At 34.9% G+C, this 16,573-nt stretch overlaps 1 protein-coding gene across 1 annotated transcript; it reads right to left on the bottom strand.

The window, feature by feature from the left end:
• Positions 1-1,848: 1,848 nt before the first annotated feature.
• On the bottom strand, positions 1,849-9,344 carry LOC131594878 (putative phospholipid-transporting ATPase 9). The gene is made up of 10 exons (XM_058867082.1): positions 8,295-9,344; positions 6,777-8,128; positions 6,538-6,648; positions 6,135-6,411; positions 3,951-4,039; positions 3,764-3,872; positions 3,417-3,626; positions 3,098-3,322; positions 2,734-2,925; positions 1,849-2,621 (listed from the first exon to the last, which is right to left on the bottom strand). Exons 1-10 carry the CDS (start codon positions 8,691-8,693, stop codon positions 2,025-2,027), a joined length of 3,561 nt encoding a protein of 1,186 aa, XP_058723065.1. The 5' UTR covers positions 8,694-9,344; the 3' UTR covers positions 1,849-2,024.
• Positions 9,345-16,573: the final 7,229 nt, after the last annotated feature.

Here is a 16,573-nt window from a genome sequence, read left to right on the forward strand (position 1 = left end):
GATGGAGAAATGAGGTATACGAAGAAGCCATGAGATGAGCATGGAAATCGTGGTGATTGGACTGGGCTGTTAGAAAATACATGATATGGGCCCAATTCCATTTTTAATTCCCATAAGTCCTCAAATCCGGGTTGGTCCAACCCGACTCAAAAAACGGGTTTAGTGGATTCTACCCCAACATCCCACATCTTCAATGCTTTCAACGAGACAGAAAACAGAAGGTGGTCATCAATTGAATTCCTCACATAAATGGGAAGGGGTTCGCAACATTTCGAATGATGAGATGGCTGAAAGAAGAGCTAAGGGGTTGTGTTTTAAGTGTGGTGGTAAGTTCCATCCAACATTTCATAAATGACCAGAGAAGTCCATGAGAGTGTTGATTTTGGGGGAAGGAGAATGTGTGAATGAAGAAGGGGGAAACCGTTGTTATGGAGGCTCTTACTTCTGATGTTGAGGAAGAAAAAGAGGTGGAGTATAAGCTTATTGGAGTTATGGGGAGCATGGGAGAGTTTCATACCATGCTGATTGAAGGGAAGTTGATGAATATGGATGTTGCGGTGCTCGTGGATAGTGGTGCTAGCCACAATTTTATTTCCCCTAAGGTTACAACTGCCTTAGGTCTAGAAGTCATTCCTATTGCTGCTAGGAACATCAAGTTGGGTGATGGACATTAGGTTACTTCACTGGGAGTGTGTAAAGGGGTCATAATTAACCTGGGATCGTGTGTGGCGACTGTGGATGCTATGGTTCTTGAGTTGGGAGGTCTGGATGTGGTCCTCGGAGTGTCTTGGCTGTCTACACTAGGTCAAGTGGTGATGGACTAGAAGACCTTGACTATGCAGTTCTGGCATGGAGAGTAGTGGTATTGCAAGGACAAAGGGAATCACCTAGAGAATTATAGGTTTCAGAAGTTGCATATGTGTATCCAAATGGTGTTGGGCTCAAGGATTTCTATGAAGGAGGGTACTGCAGTTCACCAGAGTTTGATCCAATGGAAGAATAAGTCTATTGATGATGTAACATGGGAAGACAATGACTTTCTGTGTGGTCAGTTTCCTGAATTTGGACTTGAGGACCAGTCGGTTCCTATAGAGGTGGAAATTGATCGAAACAGGGATGGTAGAGTGAGCCTGACTTGTTACTATAAAATAGGGAAGGAAGAGAGAGGATAAATATCTGAGTTTGTTACTATAAATTAGGGAAGGAAGAGAGAATAATTATCCGAGTTTTCTACTATAAAATAGGAAGGAAAGGAAGGGAATAAGGTATCTAGGTATTCTATTAGGATTAAGGATCGCCATCTTGGTGAGGGAAACACGGCGTGCTTAGGGGCTGATAGATAATCTGTATCAGTTTGTTATTTTCATCATTGTTATATCTCTGTAATTGTTCATCCGCAATAATACAATTACGAATTCTTTTACAATTCTATTCATACATTCACTGTTCATCCATATATTCATATAAAGAACCCATCAACTTGTAATCAAAGAATATAGTGATACTTATATCACAAGTTAGTGAGCATACTTATAACTATAGTAGTCTAGCACCTATATCATAGCACAACTTACAACTAATTCTCAACTGTCATAACAAACTTAAAACACTTAGTTACATAGTTAGAACAAGTTAGGTATGCTTCCAGTGTTATACCTTGGTTCACACGTTATCTCTCAATGGTTACTTGCATTTGAAGCAACCATTTTATCTTGTAATGCATCTCTTTGTAAGGAAACTCAAATATTAATTGGTAAAGAGAAACAATTCTGAATTAATAGCATTGGCCATTCTAAAATAGTATTCTCTCCTTCCCAAATTATAAGTCAATTTGCAAAAACCAATCGGTTAATATAACAATCCAACATTTTCCCACAACAAATATATATCACAGTACATATGGCACTTATTTTATCGGAAAGGGTATCTCAACAACTGGATACAATTTTAAAAACTCTTTACCTACAAAAGAATTACTCAAATGTTCACATAAAAACAAAACATATTGTGTTTCAATGATTTTTTCATACATGAGAAGACTTGGATGCTTTGAAACGAGCCGTGAACCCGAATGTTGCATGTCGTATTGATCGCTGCCGTACATTATCAGTTGCATGTCCGTCACCGGACATCCACTTTATCATTTGATGAAACATAGGAAAGAACTGCATTTGGATTGAAGCGTATACAAGATATGGAAGGAGTGAAGCAACAAGAACAAGGAGAGTGATGAGCCAATAAGATGGAGCAGGTGCACAAGCTTCAATAAGAACTTTATAAGCAGTGGTTGATAAAGAAGGGTTAATAGTTCCATATGTTAAAAGGAAAATATACCAAAAAAGAATGCCACCCCAAATGAATATATGTTGTATGTAAGTGAAGTAAGTTATGGCTAATGCCATTTGAAAATTTACCACCCAAACAACACAAGTGTACATGGTTGCACCAAGAACTTCAAGTCCAACTACTTCGCCTCCTTTTCGGAATGCTTGATTCTCCATTGCATTAATGCAAAAGAAAAATATTATGGTTGCACTCATTACTCCATTAAATGTCCAACCAAGAATCCTTTTCCAGCTAAAGAGAACATTTTGTACACTTTCTTGATATAATAAAGGAAACTGAAATATGAATACAGAATGAAAGATGTCATGAGATTATGATAATTGAGTGGTTTATGACGAGTGAAAATAAGGGATCAAAGTTGTGATTAAAAGGACCGGAAAGGGATACCTTAAGGCATAATCTAGCAGAGACATCTTGGTCAAATACTCCCAAGGCAATTACAGGAAGGGAAGTGAAGAATACATTATATAGTGACAGGAACCAATCATTATATGCAACTTGCCCGGAGAATGAGGCATAAATCTCGTACAAGAATAGAGTAAAGCCAAAGGCAATATTCTTGTAAAAGAAGTAACAGATCTGCGGAATAGAAAAGAGTTCAACACGTAGTTTTATTACTTAAAGGAATGTGCACTGAGAGTAACATAGAAGAAGAATCGCCGGTTTAACTTCAATTGTGACAGAAAAATAATTGTCATATATGAAGAAGCTTGTTTTCAAATGTAATACTTCTAAAAATTAAGATTGTTACCATTAATGAGATTCTTCTGTAACACCAATGTCCATGCACGAGAAGTAAACGCTCTAGATACCGGAATTGAGCAATTGCAATATCACTAGACATAACTGCCTGCATTCCTTCAACACCACTTATACCAATCCCAATATCTGCTTCTTGGAGCATTCCAACATCATTTGCACCATCACCAATTGCAAGAGTAGTACAACCTGTTTTAATCTTTACTAATCTAGTAACCTGCATCATTGTAATAGAAACAAACATGTTCAAATCACCATTATAGGAAGAAACAAAGGGAACAAACACATATAAAGTCACAAGGAAAGTATACAAGTGCTTTTTGCTTCGGAGAAGAACGACAGCATATAACAGATGCGCAACCAACTGCAAGTGCAAGAAACAAGTCCTTCACATCATCTTCTAGTGCATATCTCAGAGACTTCCCATCAATTATTAGAGCTAATGCCTCAGGGTTTTCAATTGATGCACCGAGTAATTCCTTTCCTTCCATTAATTGAAAAAGAACACTTTTCTTAATTGCCTGCAGAATCAATTAACTTCCATCACAATCACACATCCAATAGGCCAAAGCTCCATGGGAAAACAATCACTACATTTATGTTCATATGATTTAGTCAAGTCATCCATTCTAATATATAAAATTATTTTTGGATTTACCACATCAGCACCAGACTTGTTTTCCATTTTCTCAAGAGATTTGGTTTCTGGAGTGTCTGAACTAATGATAATTTGCTTCATTCCTTGCCGAAGTAAACTACAAGCAAACCTGTGGTCACGCATAAATCATCATATCAATGACTTCATATTATTATGAAAAAGAATTTCAAAAACAGTTTGAACTCACCCGACATTGATTGCTGTCTCCATTTTATCACCAGTCAAAACCCATAACTTTATTCCTGCCTGTGCTAGCTTGTCAATACATTCAGGAACCTATATGCCAAAAAGGGATTGAAAAGTGTTAAATAGACGTGGATCAAATTTCAAAAAGAAAGCTCAAACGACGAGGGTGCCAATGTGTGACAAAAGTGCAACTTCAATACTCGCCCTCATGCCCAGTTTTAGATACAGCGTACAGCAGCTGTAGCAAGTCCATCTCCCCCATGCACAGTGTAGGCATAGGTGCAATTCTAACATCCGTAGCAAAATCAAACTCGAATATCATGCTAAATAAACTTGGATCTCACTCACAAAACTAGCTCAAAACGGAGCATATATAAGCATCGTGCAGTCTTTGAACCTTGGAGATGTATGGCACAAATGCGATTTTAATATACAAACTAGTCAGAGACCCGTGCTTTCGCACGGGTGATTTTTTTTTCAGGTGTAGTATTTTTGTAATGATATGAATAATATAAATAAAAGGAATTATAAGTAATATGCATAATTAAAAGGAATTGTTTTACTTGAATAGAGTTAGAGTTTTATTGATTGCTCTGTTATACTCCCAATTCTTTGAAAACCCAATATCCATAGGAATCGTTTTGAAATTTGAAAATAAATACTTTAGTTTTCAAATAAAAGTTATTATTGTTTAAAATAAAATAGGCACTGTATTGAAAGTGGCCCTTAAGATTAAACATTATTATCGTATTCATGTGCTAATTTTGTGTGTAATAAAAGGACATGTGAGTTGCAGAAAAAAAAATAAAATTTTAACAAATGCAAATGTAAAATTTTAAATATAAATGAAAAATATGAAATAATTTACTTAATTGTAAATTTAACAATAATTATATAGAAAACAATGATCCACAAAAAAATGTTTAAGATAGGTTAAGAACACAATAGCAAAATTGGATCAGGTAATTTAATAATTGACGGTCCAACAACAATTAAAAGAAAATGTTATAGATCACTATGGTTTAATTATAAATGAAAAATGATCATATAAATTCAATTATATTAAATAATCATATAAAAAAAATACTATAAGATGGAGATAACAAAAATGAAATATTAACATTTAAAAATAAAAATTATCTCTCAATTAATAGTAATTGTTGATTAAAATAAAATAGCTACTATGTTGATAATGACCCGTGAAATAAAAAAATAATTTGATGCGATATAAAATATATTTAAAAACAAATTTAAAATAAACAATAATCATGGAAATTTAATTGTATTAAATAATGATAAAAAATTGTGAGATGGAGAAAAAAATAAAAATAAAGATATTATCTCTCAAATAAAGACAATGATTGATTAAAATAAAATAGACATTATGTTGATAGTGACCCGTGAGATAATAAATAAATAAATAAATAAAGAAAAAAATTAAAATGAAAGTAAGAAAGTGTGAAAAAATGTGAGAAATTTGAAATTTTAATTAAGATAGAGAAAATGTGTAATGATTGATTAAAAAAAAATTAAATATTGAGTTGATAGTGGCCCGTGAAATAATTAAATATTTTTGGGAATAATAATTAAATGATCGATTATTAATATTTTTTGCGATAATAGATAAATGTAGAAAAATTAAAAAGAAAATATGGAAAAATGAAATGTGAAAGAAATTTGAAAATTTTAGTAAGATTAAAATTTAAAAATAGATTATTAATATTTTTTGTGATAATAAATAAATTGAGAAAAATTAAAATGAAAGTAAGAAAGTGTGGGAAAATGAAATGTAAAAGAAATTTAAATATGACTTTCATCATCCATGGCTTACATGTGATGTCATCATTCATGCAATAAAGTTGTAGGGAGAATGTTATTTAATTCGGACCAATGAAAAACTAACACTTGGGGCATTCATTCAATAAAGTTGAAAGAGTGAATACTTAATTTGTTAGTTACAAAAATGACCTTTTATTAGTGCAAATAAATTTTGGTGAAAGGGTAATTTAGGCAATTTGGTCAATCTATTATTAATGAATAGATAGTAGATAAGAACTGTTTCAGGTTCATAGGACAGCATAGGGCATAGTTAATTTTAAAGTACACAATTATTAACTTCAAAAACATTAAAAGCAGTATTAGTTTCCCTGTAGAGAAAGAAAGAAAATCACTAGTTGTAACATACCCCGTTTTGAAGTTTGTCTTCAACTGCAGTAGCACCCAGAAGAATTAAATCCTTTTCAATCTTTTCTGATACATCCTCCACAATCTGCTCCCGATCTTCACTTACTAAGCTCTTGGCTTCCATCAATTCTTTATTAAAAAGAGTGTACTCTTCTTCATCAAGTTCACGATAGGCCAGTATCAAGGTCCTCAAACCTGCATCCGCATATTCGTTTATGTGCTGCTTAGTCTTTTTCTCAAACTCCCTTCCATTCTTTGCAAGTCGTTCAAACATGACACTGATGTTGATAAACACAAAATAGAAACAGTTCAATATTATCAACAACCGAAGCCAGTAGGAAATTGTAATCATGAAGTCTATTTAAGATTGCCATGGACAATAAATAATGAACAAAATTAAAAACCTGTCAGCGCCTTTGCTAAGAAGTAGTAGTTTCTCTTCTTCATCTCTTACAATAACAGACATCCGTTTTCTTGCACTACTAAACTCTAATATATTTAAAAGTTTGTAGGACCTGAAAAAGTTACATATATTAACCTTTTAATCATAATATAATGCTAAGATATAGATAAACCAAGAATCATAAATATATATATATATATATACACACACACACGGGCGCCCGCGACACATAAACCAAACCTTCTAATGATCCTGCCTGATATCGAATCGAACTCGCGCAGAGAAATAGTAGTTTGAGTCCTTTCATTAAACTCAAATCCAAGCTCTTTAGCTGCAATTACAAAAGCTGCCTCATCAGGTGATTCAGCTTCATATGAAACATTGCCATTTTCTTCATCAACTTCAGGTATTGCAGTATGACATACAGCCAACAACCGCAAGAAGTTCTGGATTACATTGGCGTGAGGTTCCTTTACCCAATTTCCATTCATAATCCTTTCATCCATGAAGTTAAAACCTTTAATGGAGGATGGCTTTGCTTCAGAAATCTCAGCAACATTTCCATCTTCTGTCAACTCTTGACTTAATGGTAATCCTTTACTCCTTTCTAGAACTCTCTCAACTTCGGTAATACCTTGTCCATATGCAATCCCAGCAATCGAACACTTGACAAATTCCATGGAATTGCAAGTCAAAGTTCCTGTTTTATCCGAAAGAATAGTATCAACTTGGCCAAGTTCTTCATTTAAATTCGAGGTACGGGCATGTGCAGGCTGGTTAGTTTCCTCGTAATACATGTGTATATCGTGGTTGACAAACATGCTTTGAAGTACTTTCACAATTTCAATGGAGACATACAAAGAAATTGGAATCAAGTAACTATACAACATTAGTGCTGTCAAGAAATGCAGCATTGCTGCAACCGGAGCCTTCTTTGGATCGTAGTAGATTGTAGTATCATCCGGTCTTAGGTAGCATCTCTTCATTACTCCAGTTTCAAGATCTTCACTTGTCGCAATGCCAAAGAATACCGAACCGATAAAAGAAATAAAAAACAAAACTAAGAACAGAAAGTAGATTATCTTATCCATTTGCTTCTCAACTTTGCTTCTCTTCGAAGGAGGGTCCATGGAGTTCTGCATAACCTTCGTATCATGGCCGGTAAAGATTACCGCACCGTATATAAAATCTGTGTTCCTAAGCTTTGAGTCCCTAAGCAGTAACTGCTGAGGCGCAAGCGGATATAGTTGATCTTCAATCATTATATTGCCTATGAATGAGTATAGATATGCATTTGGATCCTCACATTTGATAATAGCTGTGAAATTTTGGAATGTAGAGTCTTCTTGAAACTTGGAAGTTTCTTCCAGTGCTTGTTTGAGTTTAAGATTTGTTTCTCCATCAAGATTCACGGTCTCAACGTAGCAGATAGCATCTTCATAGCTTGATGATATTAGGATAAGATCAGCAGGGAAAAATTCATCTTTTTCTACTTTCACTATGTCTCCAACCTTCAAATCACGCCATTTAGAGTAGTCGAAAACACCCTCTCCATTATGGACTTTAACCTTTCTGTTATTCATTTCAATATCCTGATTTAATTAATCATAAGATAATATTAGATACCTAAGAATAAACAGTAATTAATAACACCAATACAGCTCTACTGTTATCTTTGCACCCTTTCCTACAATATTCAATTTGCACAAAGTTGAGAGAAAAGAACAGCATAAACAATAATTGAAGAACATTGATTACCAGCTTCAATCGTCTCCAATCCTCAACAGCCTCTTTCCCAATTGTAGCAGCAACAACAACGACAAGAGGAACAACATTGCTAACAGCTGAGTAAGGAGAGACAGGAAAAAAAGACAAGATTGCACAAACAAGGAAGTAAAAATTGGCAACCCTTCTAAATTGCTCAAACAAGGATTTGGGAATGAAAGTGAAGGCTGTATATTTAGTAGTTCTGACATAATTGTCACCATAATTCACAATATCACTACCACTTTCTGGTTCTTTGCAGTAAACTATTGTTGAGAAGCCCGGTCCTCCTATGAGTGAATGTTCACCTTTGAATGAAGCTTTCCCAATTGAGAATGCATGGATTCTGCTTGACTGCTTCCTCTTTCTCCTACTTCTACCACCACCCACCATCTTCTAACTGCTTACTCCAAAAGCTCTTTTGCCACTACTTCTAACTTGATTCCTTGGTTTTAGCTGAGTTTTAGATAACGATTTGGAACCATAATCTGGGGCGGGCCAAGATATAAAACAGTTTTTTATGTTTCTGAACCGGCAATTAACATTGGCAAGTGAAAAGACTGTTTTAAGGAAGTTTTGAACTTGTGATCACAAGACAGCAATCTTAACGTTTGTAACCAAAAGTTGTGGAACATACTACGTGTACACATTTGTCTTTTATTGGGTTAGAATTTAGTAGGTGAAATCTGATAGCTGTGGCAGTTTGACTAGTAGTTGTGAAGAAATGAAAAGACTTTAAAAGTGCACATGGTCATGGAAATTGAGATAGCAAATTCAATTAATATTTTAGACTTATTTTTAGTCGAAATTCCAAGATTCAAACGGCAATCTAGAGTGAGGTAGAAAGAGATATTAAGGAGAGAGAATAGAAGTACAACTTTGGAATGAAATAGATCTCGGAAGAAGAAACATACTTAAGTACTATCATTTGTTAGAAGTTGGAAAATTAGGTCGGTAAAAATGGAGGAATTGAATGCAGAGAGGGAGTGGGAGAGAGAAAATTTGAGAGTTTATATTTGAGGCTGAGAATTTCCATTAACAATGATTGAGATGTCCCTTGGTGTGGTGTGCAATATCTTCTCTTATATGTTTTGAACGATGTCAAAATTAGTTCTATGTAGTATTTGTACATTGGATTTTATATTTCTATGTTTAGGTTGTATTTTCATCTTATGACACTTTTAGATCAAATCAAAAGTATTTGGACAAGTTTAAAATGTCAAAAAAAAAATATTGTCAAAAATCATGTTTAAAGTCGACCCATTCATGTTAGAAGTCGGCTCCCACTAACAACCTTTTTAAAAAAAAAAACTCTCTGTCAAAAAGGAGTCGATACAGAGGGGCCTTGGAGTCGACACACAACACTAAAGAGCTAACTCCCTCGAGCTGTGGGTCGACTCCCACTGAAAACTATTTTGAATTTTAATTTCTGTCCAAAATGAGTCGACTCCCAGACATTTAGAGTCGATACATAACACGAAAAAAACGACTACCACGTGTTATGAGTCAACTCCTATTGAAGCAAATTTTTTTTAACTTCTCTGTCCACTTGGAGTCTACTCCCAGACAGTACTGGTCGACTCCCTTGCCTCGTGGGTCGACTCCCACCACAAATGAGTTGACTCTTATTGTTCAAAATGTCTTACTATTTTGCAACCTTATTTTTCCTGTTTTATTCTTTCACACACTCACACATATATATAGAGTCATTCATCCATCATTTCTCATTATTGAAACAAAAAATATACAAAGATTTTTATCGTCTTCCTCCTCTCATTGCATATATACAATAACTACACATAATCATTTTTGTTGGGTGATTAAAAGATAGTTTGATAAGGTCTAATTAGGATTTGGTGTAATCAATTGGGTTGAAAAGTCTTTAGGGGTTTCAAGATAAATTCATTTGGGGTTTTCTTCCAAGATCAAGGATTGATTTGAAAGTTTTTCACAAGATTGTGCAATTTGGATTCAGACGAGTGAAAGCTTTCAAGAACATGTGTTCTGTCAGAGGAGTAACGGTAACCGGAGGATCACTTTGGTAGTCTTGGGTCACGATACGTTCAAAATTTGGATTCAGACGAGCTAAGACTTTGAAGAACGTGGATTCTGTCAAAATAGTAGCGGTAATCGGAGGATCAAATTGAAAGTATCAGGTTATTTGATCAAGCTCAAGATCAAAGGGACATAATAAGTTAGAATCAACATCAACCATAGAATTTGGAGGGTTGGATTGCTACTTTTTCTCTTGGATTTGGGGGCAGACGTACTCATAGCAAGACAAATCCTTCTCTTTCTCTCTCTCTCTCTCTCTCTCTCTCTCTCTTTCTCTCTTCTACGTTTACGTGCAAATTGTTAAATTGTTGATTGTGCGATTGATACATAGAGATTATTTCTTTGTCTAATACTTTAAACAATTTTGTTGAGTTGATTACAATCTATGTCATCAATTGTAATTGGTTTCTCATATGAACAAAATTCAAAGAAAAATCTGGTTTAATTGATTGCATACAAAGTGTTCAACAAATTGCTTAAGTCGATTTTTGTGTATTACTTCATTTGAAATTGATTACTACTGTATGATTTATATTCAAATGCTTTGGAAAATTCCAATATCTATCTTCCATTGTTGTCACAAATTACTTCTCTTCAACTAGATCTATCTTTCCAAATTTCTTTGTCTATGTTGAGAGTGAGCCATCCCTGCTCTGGAGGTTTCCATTTGATGGAGATTATAGTCGTCGCCTTTAAGTTGCTTCTGCGAGCGAAATTCATACTGGTTTTATATTATTGTTGAAAATGTTTGTCACCATATTAGTTATCATAATTTCATGCTCATCATATAAGTGTCTTGAAATCACATAACTATTTAGAAACATTACTGATCTTACCGGAATCAGAAGTTAAAGAGTGGTCGACGGACATCGTTGTCGCACGCTCGCGAAAAATGAACAGAGTCGCCACCAATATATTTATCCCATAAGGGAAAGGAATATCAGAAAACCTAGCAAAGGAAGGAACAGAGTCTTGCGACCAGAGAATCAAGGTACGGGAGTCGGTTGCGCAAGGGTAAGGTATTAGCACCCCTCGCGCCCATCGTACTCGATGGTATCCACCTATGTTTGTTTATATCTAAAGGGTGTCTCTATGTTTAAACCTAAATGTGAATGCATGCAAAAGAAATACGGGGAAAAGAAGGAATTATTTACAAATGTGCTCGTTCAAGCCCCGCGACTTGATGCATACGTATCCTTTTCAGGAATCAGAGCGCCGTAGTTCGGCTCACTATTTTCTGTTTGTTTTTGTGTTTTTTTAGTTGGGTGGAGTTAACGCTCGCGCTCTTGCACAAGGGGACAGCCTAGGATGCAATGGAGCGGAGATAACGGTGCCCTTAAGAAAAAGAGAGAAGAGAGAGTTTGAGTGTTTCGAGGAAATCCCTTAAGCAAGGGAAACTCGAGTTACTCTTTGGTTGGTGCTTTTTAGAAGTTGGGAACTTACGCCTGAATGGGACCCTTAAGCAAGGGAAATCCAAGCACTCGAACATTCCCTTAAGTAAGGGACGTTCAAGCTTCCATTCCCTTTTTAAGATTTTTCACTTTGATTATTAGTGTTTTAAGTGTTTTCTTTGTATTTTTTATGGGGATTTTTATTCAAGTATGTTTAGATGTTTTATGGTTGTAAAGAAAAAGGAATGAGAAAGTGGGGGGACTAGCCTAATTTCTAAGTCTAGAGTCATTGTTGTTCTAATTCTAATTCCTAATAGAATGGGAAAAGTTGTTTTTGGTATTTCACAATATAAGAAAATATTCACAAAAGGAAGAGAATTAAGATCTAAACTATTTATGAAAATATTTACAAGCAATGGCATTTTTATTCATGTTTAAAAACTATTTTTGAGAATTAAACTAAAACTATTTATTATTTTTTTTTATGGTTTAACAACCAGTCAAAAATCAAGGAAACAACAATTAAAAGATTCAATTAAAAGAAAATGAAATTTCTAAAAATTCTAATTGGGATGAAAAAATTTTGTCACATTTATTTGGAAAGAAACTGATTTAATGGGGCAAAAAACTTGAAGAAACAAAATTAAAACAAACTTAACGTACTAGCGAGCCAGAGGGTGTAATAGCAGTCTTAATAAGAACAGAAATTAGTTATAAGCGGAAACTGGGCCTAAAACCGGAGGTGTTAAAAGAAAAACACTAGGCCCAAATTCAATGAACCGCGTGTGCATTAGCAATGGAAGGGTACGCTCAGAAAACACTACCAGGGCCCAGTTCAACTCGTGGCCCAACTACATCACCACTCTATTTTTGTTAGCATTTTATTTCGAAATTAAAACAGCATGTCATTTTTATTTCATTCTTTTGTTTTTATTTTCTACTGGTATGTGGAATAAAGTGTAACGTGACCAGGTTCTCTTTACTATGGAAATCAATTGGTGCATTAATCACTTAAGTGACTAAAGGACAAAAAGTAAAGCTTGAGCCAATCCCAAAGCTACACGCCACGTTCCAATCATATGAGCAAATACAAAATGCAGAAGAATGGGAACTAAACCAATGGTGAAGTGCCACGCGCGCAATGGGATAACAGAAAGAGAAAACAAGCACGTGCGCCGGAGAAACCTCCGGTGGTCTTCTCCGGTTGCTCGCGCGGTGGTGCAACCTGTAACACCCCAAATTCTACCCAAAAATATCATGCGAGAAATCAGAGTATTTTAAAAACTATCAACAAGCATTTGGGATATCACATTTACTTCCTATAAACAACTCATAAACAGATACATAGCACTTTAATCTCAGAGAAGCACAAAACAACTTATAACAGCTCTTAGACAAACCAACTTCATTTTAATATGCAGCGGAATCATAACATTCGAATTTATAAACAAATCATCTTATTTAATCGGAAACAACTTCAAACATCATAGTACTTCTCATTATCCAATTTGGAACTCAACAACTAAAACATGAACAACATAGAAACAACAATATAGACAACCCCCGAGTGCTACGTATCAGAGGACACACCAACCAGACACGATGAATCTACAAACATCCACAGTTATACTTGAGTACCTGCCCATTTCTCATGGTAGGGGAAACATCAGCAGAAGGGGTGAGATATCAAACATTATAAAGGAAAGTATGATAATACATATAGCAAAGATAAAATCATACACAATTCACCACTTCTCAATATAAGCAATTTGCATCACAACAATAATGTTAACTATCAACTATAACAATGTATTCAAGTTTACAAGTATGTCATTCAAGCACATAATAACATATACTTCATAATCACAACGTAAATTAATACAACTATCAACAATAGCAAAACATGGTTCATATATTCCACATATATACATATATCATTAATATATACATATATATATATATATATATATATATATATATATATATATATATTTGCATTCGCATCATATACGTTTCATTTACATATATCACCAAAATCATGTATCAAACATCACCAAATTTAATTATCACATCTCATGCACACATAACAATCACCTAATCACATAATTACATATATTCAAACATCACATAACTCCAATGTAACTCAATGCAAGACATGTGACTCTATGCATGTGGTACCCAATATGGACCCAAAGTTCCACCGCTTCCGATTCATATAGAATCTAGCCACGCTTTAGATCCGGACAAGACCAAAGCCACCAAATGTAAACATATAGTTTACCGCTTTCCGATTCACTCTAGAATCCAAGCCACGCTTGTGTTTCAAAGCAATTCCACCTATGTTTCAAGGCACACTATGATATGAATGTATGTACAATCTCACAAATATATGCAATTAAGATCATCTCTACCATCTTAACTTTCCACATATCACAATAATTCAACTCTATGAATTATCCACCAATTGTACACAACATTCACAACACACACACATCATTCACATATGAGAGGCCAATTAATCAATTACGATTCACACAATCCAATTAACACTAGTAATCATACTATCTCATGTTAATTCTCATTTTTGTCAATTATACATGAACACACATTTTCAACATCAAGCAATTAGTCATTAGAATTAATGCTAACCAACTAACCATAAAGAATCAATATCAAAACAACATCATTGGCATGACAATATATATTTCTCAACATACATATTCAAGCCAAAACACAATTACAAACAATTTCTCAAAATACCGTAATTTACCGATAAACCGAATAATTGGTCCAAGTCCAAGTATATTCCAATCACATAGACTTATTGGAATCAATTCAACTAATAATTTAACTATCCAATTAATAATTAAACTATATTAATTTCAATTCAACTATTATATTTCTATTCCATTATTTTCCAATTCTATAACAAAACCCATTATTTCACTATCAATGGTTTACTCACAACAAACATAACAATCTAATACATATAGATGATCAATTGCACACAACTTATCACATTTATATCATCACATTCCAACAAATCATCAAATACCCAAAATTGCAACATAGAAGAACATGGATATCAAAGTATAGAATTAAACCCACTATAACATACTATCATACAACCCTTTAGCATGAAAGAACCCCACCCTTACCTTGGCAAATATGAACTCTTTCACCATAGCTCTAAGCTTTTCTCCAAAATAAATCCTTCAAACATAATTTGGAGACACACCTAAAAACCAGTTCGGAAATCAGCTTATCAGACGAACTTAAAAACCTCAAAATCAAAATCGCTCCGGTCAGAACTTACCTCTATGAGTCCGGAACGTTGTGTCAAAACCACGCGACGATCCAACGGTTGGATTGAGAGATACATCCGTTTTTCTAAGGTGACTCAATGCTGAAACTTGCTGCGAAAATGAGGTTTCTTCTAGCTTTTCTCTTACACCATTGTTCTCTTCCCTTTTTCCTCTTTTCTCTTCTTCCTATTTTTTCCCCCAAATGAAAATAGTAACCTCTAAAACCCTAACCTTCTCTTACTATCTCACTTATGTCAATTGGGCTTAACCCACCAATCCATCCATTATGTTTCTATCACTTAGGCCCATTTAGTTATATCTTTCTGATAACTCAATTGAGTCAAATACAAACACTCACATAATTAAATACTTAAATAATTATTATATCACATGATAACTAAATAAATAAGTAATTATTAAAAACACCAAATAATATAATTACTAATATAATTAATAAAAATATTAATAAAAATCGGGATGTTACACAACCCTCAAAGTGTCCAGAAATAAAAAGGCTCCCATCTCCCCCTTCGAAATTTTGCGCTGAGTTCAAATCTGAACTCTGTTTTCCTTATGTCCTTCTCTAATGAGCTAACCGAGAGCAACAGCCTAAACCTTAGATTACCGAAACCTCGCGAAACCTAAAGAACTATGCACCAGAACTTCTTTCATGTTATATAAAGCTCGAATACGCAGTGCAAACCAAACTAACTCACAAGAATTAAAGTTTCATACACAGACCTGCATCATTCACATCAACATACTTTATCTATTGATCTACATGTGCTGAAGAGATCGAATCACTTACTCGTTCCGATTCTTGATGCGAAAGCAGTGGAAAGCCTTGTGGATCCGAGCTTCTAGAGATGATGAAGATGCCGAGTCAATGGAGGTTGTGGTTGATGATGATGATGCAATCGTAGTGTGAGGGAAGTGACCTTGAGGTGATGGATGATGAGGATCGGTGGAGGTTGAGAGCTTTGTGTTGAAGATCCATGGAGGAGGAAGCTATGATTCGGTCGTAGAGCTTGCTATATGATGAAGATGACGGCGAGGGAAGTTGTTGTTCAGTTACAGTGGAGGTTGGTGGAGAACGGTGGCGGAGAGTGGTGGTGGTTATGGTGGTGTTTGAAGGTTGTTAGAGAGGCCACAAAAACGGTTATGGAGTTGGTTGAGGTGGTTGAAGATGAGTTGATGGAGGAGGGAGAGAGAGCCGAGAGAAAAAGGGAAGAGAGTTGTGAGAAAAACTGAAAAAAAGAAAATGAAGTGTCTGTGTTTGTGGGAGTGAGAATGTGTGAATGAGAGTTGCGCAGCCTTGCATTTATATAGGGCCAATGATTAGTTCATGATCAGAATTCTTGAGTGTGGAGCCTAGGAGTGTAGCTTGCAGCAACTTTTCATTTTTATGAATGTGGGACTTGAAGTGTGTTGTATGCATTGTAGTTGTTGCTTTGTTTTCTTCATGTGTATGGTATTTGCATGGTAATACCTAGTAGCATGGAATGGCATGGGTAGTATGCAT

This window comes from Vicia villosa, linkage group LG4, assembly GCF_029867415.1.
Source record: "Vicia villosa cultivar HV-30 ecotype Madison, WI linkage group LG4, Vvil1.0, whole genome shotgun sequence".
Classification (NCBI taxonomy): Eukaryota; Viridiplantae; Streptophyta; class Magnoliopsida; order Fabales; family Fabaceae; genus Vicia; species Vicia villosa.